Source organism: Chaetodon trifascialis, chromosome 12, assembly GCF_039877785.1.
Source record: "Chaetodon trifascialis isolate fChaTrf1 chromosome 12, fChaTrf1.hap1, whole genome shotgun sequence".
NCBI classification, from domain to species: domain Eukaryota; kingdom Metazoa; phylum Chordata; class Actinopteri; order Chaetodontiformes; family Chaetodontidae; genus Chaetodon; species Chaetodon trifascialis.
The window spans coordinates 9,672,697-9,691,572 of record NC_092067.1 but is presented as its reverse complement, the minus strand read 5'-3'; the positions used below and the strand labels follow the sequence as shown (position 1 = coordinate 9,691,572).

Genomic DNA, 18,876 nt, shown 5'->3' with positions numbered 1-18,876 from the left:
ATCTGCCCTCTTGTTAGCCCGCGTTTGCTCTGCATCGTGTTACCACAGCGTACAAACGGGAGAGGAAGCAATATTCATGTTGTCATTACAGACCCTGTCTTTGCAGATACAGCTAGCGCTCCTGTCCAAAACATCCATTCATTTCAGTCGAGAGAGATTTGGCAAGTCAGATGAGTGAAACAAACTTTTTTTCCTTTAAGAAGGAAGTCAAATGCATCTGTATATAAAACGCTGTGTGTTTGATTATTATGAATAGAAATGTACTTATTTCTTTATTCGCCCTCTGTCAGGGTTTGAAGTTTCCTTAACCGACGGCTCGTGTCTTTTATAAAACCGTAGTGCGAGTTATCCTTTGCTAGATGGATCTTTTTCATACTGTAGTCACTAGAGAAGATGAGCTGTGTAATTTATTGATATGGACTTTGCTTTTGTAATGAACTTGTGTTATTCAGTTATGCAAAAGAAGCAATCATCATAACCAGCAAGCTGACCAGCAGAAGATTGGGTTTTTTTGGTTCTGACACTTTCACCTCTGTCACGATGATTTTGTTGCATGCAGGTGGTCCAAAAGAGGGGTTTTGTCTTAAACTTTCCTGCAGGACAGTGGCACTAAAAACTGTGCTGGCTGTTTCCCTCCAGTCATCTTTGAGATTTCAAAAATGAAGATGTGAAGGTTAATTTTACATCGGGAGAAATCAAACTGGGAATAAGAGATTGTAAAAAATTAGCAGAAACAGCTAGAAGGTCAACCAAATCAGGAGAAATTTCTCAAAATCAAATATAAATTGACGAAATGTGTATTTTCATAAAAAAAGCTTAAAACTTTTGGATGACACTGCATGTCAGCAGGATCAATAGATATCCAGATTTAGAGTTTTTTTTCCCCAGACTTCATCCCTGTTGATCATGTCATCTTAGACGTAGCATAGACTAAAACTGCCACGTTTCATGCAGGAAGTGCAAACGCTTCTTCTCGCTGTTGGATTGAACTAATGTCGTCTACTGACAGTCTGGGTCTCTTATCACTGAAGTAGATTCCTGTGCTTATAGCCTGTGCTCATGTACATCAGCATCTCAGTGGTGCAGCAACATATCTCCTGGTTATGTTTCAGAATTCGCGCAGTGCATCAAACGGTTGCAGTGACAGCAGCTCTAAAGTGAAGGTTGTGTCTCAATACTCTACTGGTTTTAATTATTTTCCTGTCGTGTTTATTGGAGAAGTCAGCCGGTAAATCCATTGATTTGAACCTCATTTGTTGAGGGAGTCCTCCAGTAAGTTCTGTTAGGAGTAAACTGGTGTTGACAGTACTGTCCTTTAGTTCTGCTTCTGTATGGCAAATGCTTTGTCTACTTTGCTTTACTGGTCACCTGTCTCGAAATAAAAATGATTGTTTTAGACATGTGATCATATACCGGTAATAAAAAAATTGTGAATGTACTCTTTGCATGTGTCATTTCATTATTTTCCAAACGCTTACAAAAACATATTTTCACCACTGGCTCTTATTCTGAATGTCATCATATACTCAGAAATGTTTATTCAGAAATTCTCAGACCCAGATGGGTTTTGATCCGCTAACATCAGGCTGCATGTCGAAGAATACACCCAGCCGGCTTAAATCTGGTCTCAACGTCATAACAGCACTGAGCTCTTTGTGCTCACTTACTCCGTCAGTTATATACATGCATCAGTAAAACAGGCTTGTTTTATTATATTTGCATCATTTTTACAACCTCATTCAAATACATTTGGGACGCTGTGTAAAACAAACAACTGATATTGAACTGTGTTCATGTAGTAATTTCCGTTCTGCAATCATGTGTTCACCAAGTGGTGAACCTCTCTCCATCCTCGCTCGTGAACAACAGAGCCTTTCCAGGATGCCCCTTTCATACCCAATCATGATACTATCACCTGTTACCAATCGACCTGTTTACATGTGCAATGATCCAATCAGGTGTTTTTGGAGCCCTCTTGCAGCCCCCAGATCATCACGATTAGGTGCCCTCTATGGTGGCCCAATGTGAAAGGAAACGTGATGCAGCCCCCCACCCATATGTTGCTCTTTAAGAGGAGACAATGTGACACTTCATGGATGCACACTGTGTGTTTTGGTGAGAAACACTGAATGTTTGTTTAAAACCCAGCAGGGCACCTTTAACTGAGCAAACTCCCTCTGCTTATGAAGATCACATGACATGATTGAGAGCTCCTGAACATCCAGACACGGCTTTCCCAGCTGCTGTTTCCAAGGCTGAGAACTTTGAACTCCAACAACTACTTTGATTATAGATGGACTGTTGAAAACATTTATCAAGAGAAGATGCCAAAACATTTGCTGAGTTCAAGTTCAAACACCTGAAGGGTCGCTGCTTTTCTGTTTTTTTTTATTGTCATTGTTAATGTCTTTGTCTTTTGGACAGTCTTTCAATCAAGAAGCAAGAAACACAGAAACAACACATTCATTATTAATGAAAAGAATTATTGTTTGCAGCCACTGGTAAAAACACTGTAGGAAAAGTTTTAGGTTAAGGCAAAGGCACCTCTTCAAATGTGATGTGCACATAGGGAGGCTTCATTGGCAGATGCCAGTACTCAAAGTTGTAGTAGAGGTAGAAACCCTTATCCAACACCACCTTTTTGTAAGCCTCCAATAGACTGATGGCAAACTCTATAAATGACTGGTGTGGTCTGAATGTGTGGTAAAATGTACGGATGTCCACCGCCAGATTCTTCAGAGCAGGCTGTCCAAATATGGCGCTGTCGTTGCCGAGGAAGGTGGGCTCTCCGCTGTACAGGTAGATCTTGGTGTAATTGGTTTGAGTTCTGCTGGACAGTTTGGCTCCCAGCTCAGTCAGTTTCCTGTATGTGCGGTGGACAAACTGGGAACAGTCGTAAGACTCGAACCACACTGTGGCGTTGGGGCCGGGGTCAGAGCGAACTGTCCATGTCTCATAGTAGATCCCAGTCTCATTGTCGTCCTGGACCCACTGTGCCATGTCATTAAACTGGGTTCCTGGTGAAGGAAAGAAAAAAAAACATTCATTGAAAGTGAAAGTGTAAGGCTGCACGGTTGCGCAGCAGGTAGTGCGCGTGCCTCACAGCAAGAAGGTCGCAGGTTCGATTCGATTCGATTGCATGTTCTTCCCGTGCATGCGTGGGTTCTCTCCGGGCACTCCGGCTTCCTCCCACAGATCAAAAACATGCTCGTTAGGTTGATTGGTGACTCTAAATTGTCCCTAGGTGTGAGTGTGAGTGTGAATGGTGTGTGTATGTGCCCTGCGATTGGCTGGCGACCGGTCCAGGGTGTATCCCATTGACAGCCGAGATAGGCTCCAGCCCCCCCGCAACCCCGAAAGGGATAAGCGGCATAGGAAATGGATGGATGGATGAAAGTGTAAAATCTGTTTATATTTCCTGTTGGCCTCTATGAGCAAAGCTCCATGATTACAAAGGTCAAGCCTTACCTGTGATCTCTCCCAGTTTCTCCAAGGTGCCATTTTGGGACCAGTGTAAGTCATCGATGCCTTCAAAGAAGCAGGCGGCTCCCTGGTTGCACCAGAAAGGTGCCGGCACCTCCGGTCTGAGGTGAGGGAAGGTGCAGTTACCCAGCTGAAAGAGCTCGTACCACTCCATGGTGTAGTTGGCCCCCGTGTCTGAGCTGCTGAACCCAATGGCATCATGCATGATATGCTGTGAATCAGAGACATTACAGAGGCGCTCTGTCAGTGAAGGCGTGCAGCTGCGTTTCTATAAATAAAGTCACAAGTTGCACTTCCATTTTAGCAGCCTGTGTCAGATATGACCTGTTTTACCATCTGCAGCAACACAGTAGTATCTTCATCTCAGTTTTATAATTGATTATAAATATCAACAACACAAAGAAAATATGTGCTAAAGATGGTGTTTTAATCAAGAGGTTTAATGTACTTACAAATTTGCCCAGCAAATCTCCATACTTGAATTCCCACACAGGTGTTTGCAGTCGGTAAACTGAGATGACGTCGCTGTCTCTCATGTAGGGGATCCGTCCATCTCGGTCTCCAGTGGGACAGAATGGGTAGAGAGCTTCACAGTAAGAGTCCGCAGCAGGCCGGCGATCAAACCGTCTGTTGATGACATGAGGAAAGCCAGTCGTGTCAGAACAAAAGGAGAGTTTATACCACAGCAAAGGCTTTTTTGTAACACGATTAGCCACCATTAAGTCTCTGTGGTCCCTTTTCAGTACAGATTTGACTACCTCATGTCCAACGAGGTCTTAAATAATTAAATAGAAACGTTTCATAAATCTGAAAAATGCAATAATTAGTCCCTGCAGTCCATATGATGCATTCCAGGTTTGATCAATTCCAGCATTTTTTTTTTTTTTTTAATTAATGATAAGACTTAATGAACAGAGCCTGTTGAAACATGGACACCCTCAGGAAAGATTTAGAAGTTTAAAAGAAGTGACTTAGATAAAATGTTGTCTCTGTCTTCTCTTTAAATTCATTACATAGATTAAGAAAGGTTCACGTGGTTTCTGCTGTTCAGTAAAGACTGCACTGTATCAATCAACCAATCAATCCTTACCGTCAGTACCTTCGAAATCATAAACAATTCTTAGAAATGTGGTCTTAAGTACTGTTGTTGCACAAAATACTACAATATCAAGTTCAAGACTCGGTGCACGTCTCTAAAATGACGTTTGTCATATGTTCATAGAGCTGATGGTCCAGAGCCCAGAGTTTCCAAAGTCATGTGAACGCACCAGCAATAACTCGGTTAACTGATTTCAGATCAGCTAAAGGTGCGCTGTTACTCAGTTCGTGAATGGCACTCGTGTTTGAAATTCACGTCTACTTCGCAGATGAAGGAAAACAAAACATCGACATTTGGCTTGACTTGGAGAGAAACGAAGAAGATAATAAACCATGACACTTTTTACTTCCTATCTGTAACATGACTTAACGCTACAGAGCAGAATGAGCATGGAGAGTGTGCGGTCTTCATACCTGTATGGGACGGGCCACTGCTGCTGTCCACTATCCCTGAACTGAGCGACAACATGAAGACAGAAGAGCAACTTTAAACACACGACAGCCTCCGCGTGAGTCATGCTGCAGCCTCAAAAACAGACGAAAAGACCGAAGTTAGTAAGTTTCTCTTCCCATGATCCTTCCTCTCTGAAGCCACTTCCTCATTATAGGTCACATGATTTTGTTGATAATACGAAATCACATGACAAGAGCCACTCGTCAACGTAACGTTGTACAAAATGTGGAAATAAGTTTAGAAATAAATAAATAAATGAAATATAGTATCTATTTATTAATTAATGTATTTATTTTTAACAACATACTTTTATTTTAGCTGTTTATTCTTCATTTATCTTGCTGATTTACCTGTATTTAACTATTTATTTCTCATGTCACAGTTTTTTTTTAAATAATTAAAAAAATTGAATAACAAAAAAATATGCCTAATTTGAATTCTGATTAAACGTTTAACTAAGCAAAGAACTACCTGTCCAAATAAATCAATTTAATTCAATATCAAATTAAATTGATCAATATTTATTGGTTTTATGGATCAGTTCCAACTTATTAAATTACTGCAGAAGTTATACATGTTACATTTTATGCTCTTTGAGTAGTCACATTTTTTATTTTCATTTTTATTTTTTTCATCTTTTTCAACAAGCAATTTTCGAACCCATCAAACAAAAGAGCTTTTAAGAATCTACACCTAAATGATTCCTCTCATATTTGATTTTACAAAGCATGTCCCTGGAGCGAAGAAGAAGAAGAAGAAGAAGAAGAAGAAGAAGAAGAAGAAGAAGAAGAAGAAGAAGAAGAAGAAGAAGAAAACTAGCGCCGTGAAGCTGCAGTGCTCATTTTTGTACAGTAGAGGGCGCCAACGTTCCGAGACTCCTGATTCAAACCGCCGTTCAGCGCCGAAGAAGAAGACAGCGTCCGTCCTCTCCGCTGACAGGCCGCCATGCTCACCCTGCTGCACCGCTGTGGTCGTAACTTGGTGACTGTCAGGACAGTTCAGGCATTAAACAAAAGTTACTACACAACGCAGATGGGGAAGCGCGTGGCCGTGGTGTTGGCGGGCTGCGGAGTTTACGATGGCAGTGAGATCCATGAAGCCTCTGCTGTTTTGGTCCACCTGAGCAGAGGAGGTGCAAGTGTAAGTTAGACAGCTCTGCTCCGCAGGTGCCGCTGATACTGCGTGCTGTGTCTTGTGTGTGTGTGTGTGTGTGTGTGTGTGTGTGTGTGTGTGTGTGTGTGTGTGTGTGTGTGTGTGTGAGAGAGAGAGTGTGTGTGTGTGAGAGAGAGAGAGAGAGAGAGAGAGAGAGAGAGAGAGAGAGAGAGAGAGAGAGAGAGAGAGTCTGCAACGTCTCGTCACTGGTGTAATGTGACCATAGAGGAGGACAGTGACTGCTTTACTGTCAAAGAGTGACCCGCTCATGGTGGCCTGCACACAAACTGCCATCCACACCGTTTGACGCGCTGATTAAGTTACACATATTTTATGCTTTTCAAAGATAAGTTCACATTTTTCCTGTTGTTGTTGAAACAATACTCACATGCCCACATGTACGTCAGTCATTGTAAATGTTCTTCCTGACCATACTGGCCCTGAAGAGTTCCCATCTTACTGTTATTCTCAGCAAGGACACACTTGCCAGGAAAGAGTTTATACTTTCTGTCCCTGTTTTTGTCTTCATTTGTTAATCTGTCTTTTTTATGTGAAGGACTTAGTGCCAGTTATTTCTTTGCTGTATACACTTGTATACCCCCCCCCCTTTGCTGCAATGTGACATGTGTTATACAAGTAAAGTTTATTATTGTTGTAAAAACTTGAATTGACTAGCTGAGAGTGTTGACTCCTCATTTAAGCTCTAGTGCTTAAACGGTTATGCATTTTATCAATTCTGGTGATAACTTATTGACTTCAATTTTGAGATCAGTTGCAGTCTGAAAGGGTGCCTGGTATTTTTTTATATTTGTGAAATGAGAGTCCTCACCTTTCCTTTTTCCCCTGCAGGTGAACATGTTTGCCCCCAACATCGACCAGATGCATGTGGTGAATCACTTGAAAGGCGAGCCGTCCGAGGAGAAGAGAAATGTGTTGGTGGAGAGCGCACGACTGGCCCGTGGAAACATCCAGGACCTGTCTAAACTCAGTGTCAAGGACCATGACGCCATTATATTCCCAGGTTTGGTCACAGAAACCCCACAGCCTGCTCCCTTACTCATTTCATCTTGTGTTATTGTGTGCTTTGTTGATTCAGTCAAATACACTGTTTGATAGTGTCCACCCTGATGAAAACCTGTAATATTCCAGGCTGAAATTCTCCTAAGAGTGAGTGATTATAGTATAAGGGAATCTCATTTTTTGCCGTGTCTCGTAGGTGGTTTCGGGGCTGCGAAGAACCTCTGTACATGGGCCGTGCAGGGGAAGGACTGCTCTGTGAACGACGAGGTCAAGGCCACGCTGCAGGCGTTCCACGGAGAGGGCAAACCCATCGGCCTCTGCTGCATCTCACCCGTCCTGGCTGCCAAGGTGTTTCCTGGCTGTGAGGTGACCGTCGGCATCGAGAAGGATGACAAGTGAGTCTAAATCATCTGAGCACATACTGTTTGTGTTTGTGACATATTCATGCAGCTAAACATTGTGCATTTGCTCTCAGGTACCCCGACACTACTGGCACTGCAGCGGCCATCAGCGAGTTGGGCTGCAAGCACGTGAGTAAGAGTGTCAGCGAGAGCCACGTGGACGGGAAGAACAAGCTGGTCACCACCTCTGCCTTCATGTGCAACGCCCCGATACATGAGGTATTTGACGGAATCGGAGCGATGGTGCGGGACGTGCTGAAACTGGCTTGATTCAACCGACGCTCAAAGGAAAGGGCAAACGGAAAGAAATGAATGGCGGGATGTCGTTTCAGTGAGCGTAACAGTGGCTGCCTGCTGAACGGAGATAAATAGAAAGTTATATTAAAGTAACCCCTTGATCAGAATCACTTCCAGATACATTTGTCGTAGTAACGTGCACTATGCTCTGATTTATTTAGCTAAAGTCTGTGTTTGACTCAATCTTACTGGGTTGTGCTCTGAAGCAGTGGATCAGTCTCATGATGGCAAAGTTGATCACATTGTAGAAAAGCAGTGTGGTGTAAAAAAAGCAATAAAATGTAAAAGTTCATCTTCCAGTTCACTTTATTTCCAGTATCAAATATTTACATTATGATATTCTTGTGCAGGTTTAAAATCTGAAATGACTTCACACACGTTAACACACTTTGTCTTCATCAAACAATCACAAAAACCTTGAGCTGCACAATCACTCGTATTGACAGCTTGTCATCCTTAGATATGAACCCAAGGCTGAGCTGTCTCTCACTCTCTCCATGTTTCCTATCACATCAATCACGCCCTCCACCCCCTCTGTGCACAGCACTGTTGAAGCGTGACTGCTGAACTTTTCCACCAGGTCCTGTTGACTCAGCGGCTTCCTCCAGTGGCCGTAAAAGGTATCACATCTGGCCAGAAAACTCTGCCCCTGATCTGTTTCTACCTCCACCTCGCAGTACATCTTGTCAAAGCTGGGCAGGTTCATTTCAGGGGTCTCCACTTTGACTTTGGACAAGAGTTCCTTCAGAGCGGGCCGGTTAATCTGAGCTTCACTGTAGGAAGACACCGTCACTTTGTTGTCCAGCAGGGCGGAGCAGGCGTTGAACTGGAATGAGTGCCTGGCTTGGTGCTCTGTGGCGGGTAAGGGGCAGTTGATGTACTTGGACGGAGGAACTCGAAGTGTGATCTGCCTGATCTGGCTGAGGTCAAAGTTCCCGACTGTGTTTTCAAGCTTCGCGCGGGCTGCCAGCGCTGCATCCACAACCCAGTGCATCCCCAGATGAGCAGGGATGCGCTTGAAGGCCACATCCTGATCTTCCAGAATCCACTTAAAGTCACTAGAAGTGGAATCTGGCATCGCCGAAGGACTGTAGTCCCTGTAGTAAACCCCGAACCCGCAGTCCATATCCAGGATGGCTGGATTCCCCTCCAGACCCATCTGGGCCAGCTGAGCGGCCTCCAGGCCTCTCCGAGCAGCATTTCCAATGTGGAGAGGTTTGGTCTGTGTGGCCGTGTTGGCCAAGGGGGCCCCAGCAGAGGAGGCTGCGATAGCCAGAGCGTGACTACACTGTGCAGGGGACAGGCCCAGGAGCTTAGCCGAGGCTGCAGCACTACCCATCACCCCAACAACGCTGGGAGGGTGGAATCTGAGAGCGTCGGGAGGGATGACCAAAGGTTAGGATCGATGCGATTGCTTAAGGTTGTTAGAGTTGAAATGATTAGCTGATTAATGGATTGGCTGGCTTATCATAATAACCATTAGCTACTGCATTAGTTCTGATAATGTTCTTCCTCTTCCTCTCCGCCCAGGGTTTAAGACGTCTGTCTAATGGAACATGAAAACATTCCAAAATTCTATTTGGAAAAACTTCACAGCAGCTTTCTTTTTTTTTTTTTTAATAAATAATCCACGGACTTTGCTGCATTTTTTTTTTTATTGGAACTTCTTTCTGCTTAAATGTGCTGACAGTGAGGTGTATGGATTATTGAGATAGGGACACTTTCTGGAGACAGACGTTGCCAGCAGAGTTCTTCAAATGTAGTATTTCAGTGCTGTTAGAATCACAAACTATAAAGCATTCATCAGCTCCACCTCCGTCTGCATGGCCAGATACTACACCACTAGATGTAGGTGTTGCACTTCTTGTAATTTGGGTGAATCAACCCTTTAACACTCAAATATTTCCAGAGTACATTAACTTACAGGTGGACTGAAGATCTGTGCAGAACACTCTGAATATCTGAAATGTCTCACCTTTCAGGGATGTTGTAGGCCTCGCTGGAGAACCTCATGAGTCTGCCCTGCACCTCGATGCCAACATTGAAGGCCAGCAGCAGGTCTAGACCAGAGGGCCGGCTGGGCAGTGACTCTGTGAGGGCCAGCAGGGCTGGTAGCACAGCTCCTGAGGGATGAGTAGCAGGGTGCCAAGTATCATCAAAGTCCATGGAGTGAACCTGTTACCAGACATGTGACAGAACCGATCACCAGACGTCCAACCAGCCACCATATCGTGTTTATGTTTGCGATATATTATAATCCATCTATTTGACTGAGCTTACCGCGATGCCATTGACAAATGCAGCGTAATGAGGAGGAAGAGTTATCTGCGATTTACCCCAAACACTGCTCCTCTCGTCAGACGTGAACGACTGCAATCAGACAAATTAACATGAGGATGCGTGTGCATTTAATTATAGATGCAACTGAGTTCAGCGGAGACATTCCCAATTTCCAGCAAACAGAATAATGAACAAATAGCATCATAAAAGAGTTTAGAGCAACTAATTGGCTTATTGAAGAAGTACGGGAAGTGGACTAATAATGTAAACAAGGAAATGAGTCACAAACAGTGCACAATAGAGGGTGGGGACCAATTCAATTAGTAGTACTTGTCAGCTGTAAAAGAACTTTACCAATCAGTGATGAAGTATTTTAGTTTAAGATCAACATAGACGACCTCAAATAAAGAACGATTTGGTGATGATCACACACTGGCACACTGGCATATAGTGGATGTATAAAGGTATGGGAAGCAGTTCACTGTACCTGACTGTACTTGAGAGCCTTGTTGAAGACAGCTGTCCTGGTTCCTAACAGGCCAACACCCAGGGTATCCAGCATCATCCTTTTGCTCCTGTTAATCACACCATCTGTCAGCTGAGTGGTGTTGAGGGCATGGATAGCAGCTCCAAAGCTCTCTGTAATACCCTGGAAAGGTGAAACTCTGCAATGTGAACCTCTCCACAGACAGTGCATTTGTAAAGGATCAAACCAGGCTGAGAAGTTAAAATATGCAGCATCTATTTGTCTCTAAACAGGAAAATGCTCTTTAAAAATCCAATCTAATTTAGTGAAATACTGAAAAACTCTAATCAAAAAAATATCTAAGTATTTTAAAAAAAACCCAGCAATACCTTGCGTAGCATTGATGCAGATCAACAATGTCTTCAAGTGACAAAAACATCCAAGTACATTCGCCTTTTATAGTGATTTCACTCTCCGAAGGCTGGTCTTCCAAATTTCCAAAGTGGCAAAAAAACCACCATGATGAGAAGTAGGCACTTTCACAATGACTGGGCAGCGTCTTTGATCCATCTTTCCTTATTTTGAACATACTGGAATTTCTCGTTTTGGCTTTGTTTTAATTACAAATGCTGGCGCTCCAAAGCTACATGTAGCTTCAGATAATAAAGAAGTTTAAACCATCCTGGTTGTCTCTGAGGCAGAAAGGCTAAAGGTTTAAAAAAAAAAAAAAAAAAGTCATCACAGTGAACCCACGCCTGTGTTTTTGTTGCCAGCTGTAAGCCTGCTAACTTTCACTCTCAGTTTCTTTTTGACATGAGAAATGATGGAAATTCATCTCTCTGCGATGGGAAGTTGACACATGACACAATCACACGTTTCAACCAAATCACTCATGATAATCACGTGACAAAGAGATGTCTGCGTTCAAACTGCTGGGAAAATAAAGTAACAACAATCCAGCAACTTTGACCTCAGCTGCGGTGTTATAAAAAGTCAGTGGTGACATAGCAGCTATATGCTGGTAAATGAGGAGGATCAGGGTGAGGCTGTGCGCTCATATGACTGAAGACGCAGCTGATTACTGCAGCTTGCCAAAATGACATTTAAATGGCTCTCATTAACAGTGACAGAGGTCATCAGAGGTGTTCTGTGCTGTTGATAACGTTATGCAGTTTATATAAAACTACAGTGATACACCAAATGTCACATAAATGGATGCACAGTCATTTACTGGGTAGCAGAGGTGGTGTTTCCGTGTGTCTCTGCGTATAATTGGTATCAAAACCTTGTCCCAGTTCTGAGGGATCACTCCTGTCTGTCCCCACAGTCACAGAATGACAAGTTCTCTTCTGTCCGTGCAGGACAAGCCGGTCCCCTCACAGTTAAACGTTATATTATAGGGCTCAGACTGGGTTTCTGGTGAGGGGCAGAGTTCAGTGAAGGGTTGGTTTGTTAGACACATAGTGGTTGCGGTTTGTCTTGAGTAAGACTTCAGGGAATGAATGTCACGCAGAAGTTGATGCAACGTCTCCTTTGGCGATATAAGGAGAGTTCCTGCTGCAGCGAGCAGCAGTTTGAATTTTAAACCCTGAGAGTGAGCGTTACTGGCAGAAGTCACTTCTTCAAAGGGCTGTTTCAGGGTTAAGACTCTCTCTCTCCCTCTGTGTGTGTGTGTGTGTGTGTGTGTGTGTGTGTGTGTGTGTGTGTGTGTGTGCGTGTGAGAGAGAGAGAGAGAGAGAGAGAGAGAGAGAGCTGCATTTCCATCAGAGTTGCAATGGGTGTCACTCTTTCCATATTTTCCAGCCATTTCTTGATTTCAAGGCTGGAATGACTCTCAGCAGCTGTGAGGTTTCTGATTTTGTGTCTTCTATGAGAATATGTAAAAATTCTAATGTAACTGAGTTCTCTGATTAAACAGTCATCAGGAGGCAAACTGCATTTATATTTATACCAAACAGGGCAAGAAAAAAAGCAATTACATATAATCAAACATGGATGCTTGCTTCAAGCGAGGCTGGAGGACTACATATGGATTTGCTCTGCATTTCTCTCTGACACACACACACACACACACACACACACACACACACACACACACACACACACACACACACACACGCATGCACGCACGCACACAAAGAGGAGGAGAGAGGGCTGCACAGGCGCTCACGCGGGGCCGCTTACAGTTTGGGCAGGACAGTCATTTCATAGTTAAATGTCAGTTTAGCAGTCAAACCCCCCTCCCATCACGCACGCGCACTCACGCACGTGGCAAGCCCAGGCTTCATAAACAAGCCGCTGCCGGTGTGCTGCTCAGTGTTCCCACTGATCCCACGTCAGTGCTGAAGATGGCTCTGGCCGACACGGAGCGCGGAGTGTCCACCTGCGGAGACTCGGGCTCCCCGTTTTCAGAGATCATCGAGCTGAATGTCGGCGGCCAGGTTTACGTTACCAGACACAAAACTCTCATCGCCGTGCCAGACTCGCTGCTGTGGAACATGTTCAGCAAGAAGTCACCCAAAGAGTTGGCGAGAGACAGCAAGGGGCGCTTCTTCCTGGACAGGGACGGCTTCTTGTTCCGCTACATCTTAGATTATCTCCGAGACCTCAACTTGGTCCTGCCGGACTACTTCCCCGAGAAAAGTCGACTGCAGAGGGAGGCTGACTTTTTCCAGCTGCGGGACCTTGCCAAACGCCTCAGCCCCCGGGTGAGTAAGGACAATTCAATCAGCGAGGAGATTAGCCAGAGTGACACGGAGGAAGGCGCGCAGCAGTGCGGCTCCTCCGGCGGCGTGGAGACTTTACGCACCATGTCGGTCAGCGGGGCCATGCGCTCTCCATCACTGGACTCCAGAAAGTCGGGCTATATCACGGTGGGATACCGCGGTTCGTACACCATTGGCAGAGACATCCAAACCGACGCCAAATTCAGGAGAGTGGCGCGCATCACGGTTTGCGGGAAGACGTCTCTGGCCAAAGAAGTGTTTGGGGACACGCTGAATGAGAGCAGAGACCCGGACAGGCCCCCGGAGAGATACACATCCCGCTACTATCTGAAGTATAATTTTCTAGAGCAGGCGTTTGACAAGCTGACAGAGGCGGGCTTCCACATGGTGGCCTGCAGCTCCACGGGCACCTGCGCCTACACCAGCAATGATCCAAACGAGGACAAAATCTGGACAAGCTACACTGAATATGTCTTCTGTCGGGAATAACAAACACAAACATGTCGCGTTGATGTAAATAGACATTTCATAATATACAGGGGATGTCTTAGGAAGTATTGCATTTTCTGTGTTGAATGGCGAGTGACTGCAGACGTATTGCTCCATAGTATTATCTCTTCTGTGGTTAAACCAGAGACACAAAATGCCCCAAAAGAGATTCTCCACAAACGAGTCTGACGGGAGAAGATTCAGAAATTTGGATGTTCAGAGTAAGCAGAGCATCATTTGAGTCGAGACACCCATCCAGAGCTCCTACTGCGTGGAAAACACCACCGAAATGCCACCATCTCCATCTCCATCTCCATCTCTGAGAACTGCATGTGAATGTTTCAGTCATATCTGACTCAGTGCTGTGTGAACTGAGCAGGATCCAAGAACAGACAAGCAGCGATTAGTATTCAGTGTCATTGTAACTTCTAGGCTTGCTTGATCACATGTTTGGCCAAGTTTTGTATTATCTAGTAGGTTCTAGCAGTTCTATCACTGACATGACTGTACGTGTATGTGCTTGCTTGGTAGAGTTGTATTTGTTAAACCTGTTGAGATTAAATAAAATCTTCTACTCTGCCATTCTCAGCCCTTTGCCAGTCATCCTATCGTCTTCTTAACCTCTGCACAAAGTGCACAGAACGACAAAATAGTGGCATTCATCTGCCTCCAGCCTTTTAAACTGTACTCAGTGGGGAATCAAAGAGTCAGCCTCAAAGAGAGATGCCCTACCCAGGAACCTCAGGCCATCATGCCACTGAAGCTGCCAGCTCAACAAACTCTGTCACACTGTTTCAACCCAGAAGAAGCTACACAGGACTGAAATATGAGTGGCAGCAATGTGTCTGTACTTTCCACTGTGTTTACATCTGACTTACAGAAACCCTGACCCTGACCGCGGCTCAGACTTAGCCTATCGCTCCCATTTCAAAGCATTGTGTCTATTTTCTATTCAACTTCGCCCTGTTATTAACTCACAAAAGCAGAAAACCGCCACATCTGAATATAGTTAGCATGTAAATATTCCAGGAGGATCCGTTTCGACCTATCCATTTTGTCACACAAATTCAGATGCATGCCGTGTGGATGCAAATAGTGCAGCTGTGCACACATGATGTCATTATCATTTCAAGTGTAAATAATGAAAGGGTCCAGCTGCACACAAATAGGAGGGTCCAGTCTGCCAGGGACTCTGGATGAATGGAGAGTGGGTTGGTGCACCTCTGCTGGGAGAATTATTTGACTGCGCAGTATACCGCCAGCCCTGGATTATGTGCTTCATTCAAACAGACATGAAAAACATGGCCTCACATTTGGAGCCACTGGTGAGATTATAGCACACCAAGGGGCTGATAGACTGGGGGCAGTGACATAACCTCTGTGGGGGTCTGGGGACATCCTCCCAGAGGGAACATCTTTGGGTTTTCGTGTGCTAAATACATCAGTCTGGTTCAGTTTGTCCTGGCAGGAACAAAACAGACATGAACAACAGTCATCTGTTCAGGGATCATAGTGGACACATAAATGACTCAAATAAGTTTTAAAACTGGTCATTTTTACCAAGAAACCTTTTTCATTTAGGACAACTACAGTGGGAAAAGCAGAGGTGTAAAAAATAATCTAATGATGGCTGAATTCCACTTAGATGCCTGTCTCAGGATACTAGTGTTGGGCACTGTCACAGGGTCATGGCTCACTGGGATACTTGAATAGAATGGGGCCATTATAAATATCATTAGTAACTGTCATGACACCAGAATTTAAAGTTCACATTCACACATTCTTTATGTTCTTTTTATTGCTTTCAGCATTATTTCCTTTTTTTTTCTCTCTCTCTCTATTGTTGCTCCATGTGTGAACAGGACAGTGGTTGAATAACAGCCACAGGTTGAGGACCAGCTGATTTTCCTCCCCTTTTGTTAATCTGTGCAGCCTTGAAAGTCTGACTGTAGTTTTCTTTATGCTACTATTGAATGCATAATTAACTAATTAAAGAAAGTGTGCAAGTTCAGATACTTTTGACAACCTTACTAACACCTGTGCTTTTCCCTTCAATGACAAATTGAAACATCTGGTGTGAAAAAGGCCTAAATTGTTAGCTGCTACCTCTAAAAACACTGAAGTTGGTTTCCTTTATATACACATTAATAGTAGGTTAGCAAGCAACTTAAAAATGGACATAAAAAACACTGTAAATTTGGGCTTGAGCCTCTGACAAGAACTTTTAAAAACAGGACATCAGTGGACGGAGAAGAGAAAGACGTGTTTGCCTTGCAGCTTCGTGTCAGTACTGGCCTAAATTGGATTTCCCGATACGTATCCTGAGTCAAGCGATGGGGTTTAGGGAAGCATGCTTTATTTAAAGACTTAGATCGGCTCTATCATTTGTTTCAGTATTTCAACAAACGCTCAGATTTACTGGTGGCTTCTTTGAGTCGCACTCACAGAATGACACAGGCCGACATGCGACAGTGTAAATGAGTGGGCAGGTTTGACTGCGTGATCCCGATGGGTGACACGGCGCAGAAGCAGCAGCTGCAGTAACTGAGACGGCTCTTCACAGACATCTGCAGCAATATAACCCTTGATAGACTCAAATGTATCTGGCAAGAGAAATCAGTAGCCAAGACATTGTCACACGCCTTCATATATGTAAATTATTCTTTGTCTAATGGGAAGGTCCAGACAGATAAACAGATAAAACAATCAGGACAAACTGGACTCAAAGGAACGAACACGTTGTGATCTTGAGAGTTGAATTTGAATAAGTTCCCTGCCAAACCTGGCATGGTCCAGTTCTCTGCAGACTTTGATAATATTCAAATCTGAAAACAGGCTCAAGAGCTTATATTAAATGTCTTTGATGTTTACACATCAGACCATTAATTACTCTGCTGCTGTCTGGACCCGCTTTCATTGGCCCAAATGCAGGGAAACACCCTGGATCAGTCGCCAGTCTGTCACAGATATCAACCTGCAAACAATCACTGACTCACACCCACACTGACACACACAGTACATCAGGACAATTTAGAGTCTCCGCTTGCACGTCTCTGGACTGTGGGAGGAAACCCACTCGAACATGTGCAGCAAAAGCTGCCTTGAACACATCGTTCAAGCTGTTGCAACACATGCAGTCTCATTGTGCACTTAAATGGAAACATTTCAGCCAGTTTAGGGAGGGCAGGTTTTTATACCTCCCTCGGGACGCTTGTTATCTATAATTTAAATCAAATGATAAGCAGTCACAAATGAGAGTCCATTTAGATTAAAGACATTTGGGTTTTACTCATCTTCACTGCAGTTTTGTTCAGATGTATCTTTATTCTCATAATGCTTCATTCAGGGTACACTTCTCTCTTCTTTTTAGTGGTAGTCACAGATATTTAATGGGCAATTATTTGGATATACTAGTCACAATTATCTGGCAGCAAATGCATTGCTCAGTGCATTTCTTATTGACCTGTACCACTTAATAACTGCTCGAGAGGGAAAAGAAAGAACACAGAGCACAACAAGCAACATGACTGCAGTTGGTATCGATGCTTTTAATTGTGAGAAGAAATGAAGGAGTGATGGGAATGTTCTAACATTATACTGTAAATAGTTTAATATAATAAACATGATTGAGTTACTCACAATTACTTATTGTTGTCATGGCTGTGCAACCTTTCAGTGAAGTGGAAATGCAATAAATGGGTTGGCAGGTGAGTGATGATGGGATAACAAAGAACAAAAGAAGGAAGCTGTGAGACAAACTGAGGCAAGGACTGAAGGAAAACAGCAAGATTGAGAAAATTAGATTTTGATTGTCAAACAGTGTTGCTGTTCGCTCTATTCAAACATGCTTGTCTATTTGTGATATTTGGTCTTTTCTCTTCCCTCTGTGCGCATGCTCCACATGGAGCTCCCTGACATGAACCTCAGCACATCAGCACTGTTTGAATTCCATGCATGAGTCCAGGATGTGCATCAGCATCCTGAGTTATTTTAGATCAAAGTCGGTTTCATTAGCGCATCACAACAGTGACTCCAGACCAAAGGCTTCATTATTCTAATTAAATTCTGAGTCAGAAATACATTTTGAACTTGACTTCACAACAGGGGATATGCATCAGTCAGTATTCTTAGGAGTATAGCTCCCGCTGTTATGTGAAAGCACAACATTACAGTGTTATATGGGGCAAAAAGACTCAGTGAGTACGGTGTTGGATGATGTAAACATATTGTATGATCTTAGTTTTAAGCACAGTAAAATGTGCTGCACTTTTCAGAATGTTGACATCTTGTTAGGAAACTTGTTAGAAAATCATCTGCTTTTGCTGCCAGCGACAGTAGTTGCACAAACACAGGCGATGGTATAAAACCAGCGCTGCTGTAGCGTGCTCTGCTGCTACAGTTCCTCCCTGCTTGAACTCTGGCAAAATCTGTCATTGCTGCTTGACATAAAACGCATCACTACTGGTGCGCCAGTGTGAGAATGCTGTCACAGACACCAGATTTAAGAAGTACTCCGGCGTGCGAACTCGGGGCGGGGATCTTTCTCCCTAATATAAGAATAACAGCAGCAAGACCAACAATGACAACATTACCTGCAATAATCTGTTAGTGATAGTAAGGATTATTCATGTGGTCCAGAGGGCAAAGGTGCAGCAGCTCGAGTCACTGTCGCCACCATGTGCGTATGTGCTCTCATTTGGATGAAAGGCCTAAATTACAAGCACAAACACAATTATTAGATATGATATGAGACAGAAAAACACATCCTGCTGAGTCTTAGGTTCGATGTTGCCATCAGATATACTGCTGATATTCTTATAATGCCAGACTAAGCTTATCACGCATATGGCATATGCATTGCATTGAAAATTGATTTTCACGAAAGTTTCTAATGTGCACGGTGCTTTTTTTTTTTTAGACTCCTTTCATTTTAGACTTCTGCTAGATGATTGCAATTGTCATCATTTGCGATCAGCAGCATCCAGACTAATGTGATGCGTCCTGATCACC

At 43.7% G+C, this 18,876-nt stretch overlaps 4 protein-coding genes across 4 annotated transcripts; 2 read left to right on the top strand and 2 right to left on the bottom strand.

The window, feature by feature from the left end:
- Positions 1-1,508: 1,508 nt before the first annotated feature.
- Positions 1,509-5,192, bottom strand: cln5 (CLN5 intracellular trafficking protein). The gene is made up of 4 exons (XM_070976103.1): positions 4,996-5,192; positions 3,936-4,110; positions 3,469-3,694; positions 1,509-3,017 (listed from the first exon to the last, which is right to left on the bottom strand). The coding sequence occupies exons 1-4, from the start codon at positions 5,097-5,099 to the stop codon at positions 2,530-2,532; spliced, it is 993 nt and encodes a 330-aa protein (XP_070832204.1). The 5' UTR covers positions 5,100-5,192; the 3' UTR covers positions 1,509-2,529.
- A 729-nt stretch (positions 5,193-5,921) lies between these two features.
- Positions 5,922-8,196, top strand: LOC139340380 (glutamine amidotransferase-like class 1 domain-containing protein 3, mitochondrial). The gene is made up of 4 exons (XM_070976171.1): positions 5,922-6,175; positions 7,037-7,208; positions 7,404-7,602; positions 7,683-8,196. The coding sequence occupies exons 1-4, from the start codon at positions 5,981-5,983 to the stop codon at positions 7,876-7,878; spliced, it is 762 nt and encodes a 253-aa protein (XP_070832272.1). The 5' UTR covers positions 5,922-5,980; the 3' UTR covers positions 7,879-8,196.
- Positions 8,197-8,213: 17 nt separating this feature from the next.
- acod1 (aconitate decarboxylase 1) lies at positions 8,214-11,123 on the bottom strand. Its single transcript, XM_070976169.1, has 5 exons — positions 11,041-11,123; positions 10,673-10,834; positions 10,186-10,275; positions 9,881-10,080; positions 8,214-9,272 (listed from the first exon to the last, which is right to left on the bottom strand). The coding sequence occupies exons 1-5, from the start codon at positions 11,050-11,052 to the stop codon at positions 8,336-8,338; spliced, it is 1,401 nt and encodes a 466-aa protein (XP_070832270.1). The 5' UTR covers positions 11,053-11,123; the 3' UTR covers positions 8,214-8,335.
- A 1,756-nt stretch (positions 11,124-12,879) lies between these two features.
- kctd12.1 (potassium channel tetramerisation domain containing 12.1) lies at positions 12,880-14,454 on the top strand. The gene has a single exon (XM_070976170.1). It carries the CDS (start codon positions 13,000-13,002, stop codon positions 13,864-13,866), a length of 867 nt encoding a protein of 288 aa, XP_070832271.1. The 5' UTR covers positions 12,880-12,999; the 3' UTR covers positions 13,867-14,454.
- The last annotated feature ends 4,422 nt before the right edge of the window (positions 14,455-18,876 follow it).

Bases quoted from the DNA above. Each gene is read 5' to 3' on its own strand.
- cln5 (XM_070976103.1), bottom strand. From the start codon at position 5,099: ATGACTCACGCGGAGGCTGTCGTGTGTTTAAAGTTGCTCTTCTGTCTT. The intron at 4,111-4,995 runs GTATGAAGACCG...TGTCATCAACAG, and splicing joins CAGTGGCCCGTCCCATACAG to ACGGTTTGATCGCCGGCCTG. The intron at 3,695-3,935 runs GTAAGTACATTA...TCTGATTCACAG, and splicing joins GAGATTTGCTGGGCAAATTT to CATATCATGCATGATGCCAT.
- LOC139340380 (XM_070976171.1), top strand. From the start codon at position 5,981: ATGCTCACCCTGCTGCACCGCTGTGGTCGTAACTTGGTGACTGTCAGG. The intron at 6,176-7,036 runs GTAAGTTAGACA...TTTCCCCTGCAG, and splicing joins TGAGCAGAGGAGGTGCAAGT to GTGAACATGTTTGCCCCCAA. The intron at 7,603-7,682 runs GTGAGTCTAAAT...ATTTGCTCTCAG, and splicing joins GGCATCGAGAAGGATGACAA to GTACCCCGACACTACTGGCA.
- acod1 (XM_070976169.1), bottom strand. The intron at 10,276-10,672 runs GTACAGTGAACT...GTCTGATTGCAG, and splicing joins AGGCTCTCAAGTACAGTCAG to TCGTTCACGTCTGACGAGAG. The intron at 9,273-9,880 runs GTGAGACATTTC...CGACGCTCTCAG, and splicing joins GCCTACAACATCCCTGAAAG to ATTCCACCCTCCCAGCGTTG.
- kctd12.1 (XM_070976170.1), top strand. From the start codon at position 13,000: ATGGCTCTGGCCGACACGGAGCGCGGAGTGTCCACCTGCGGAGACTCG.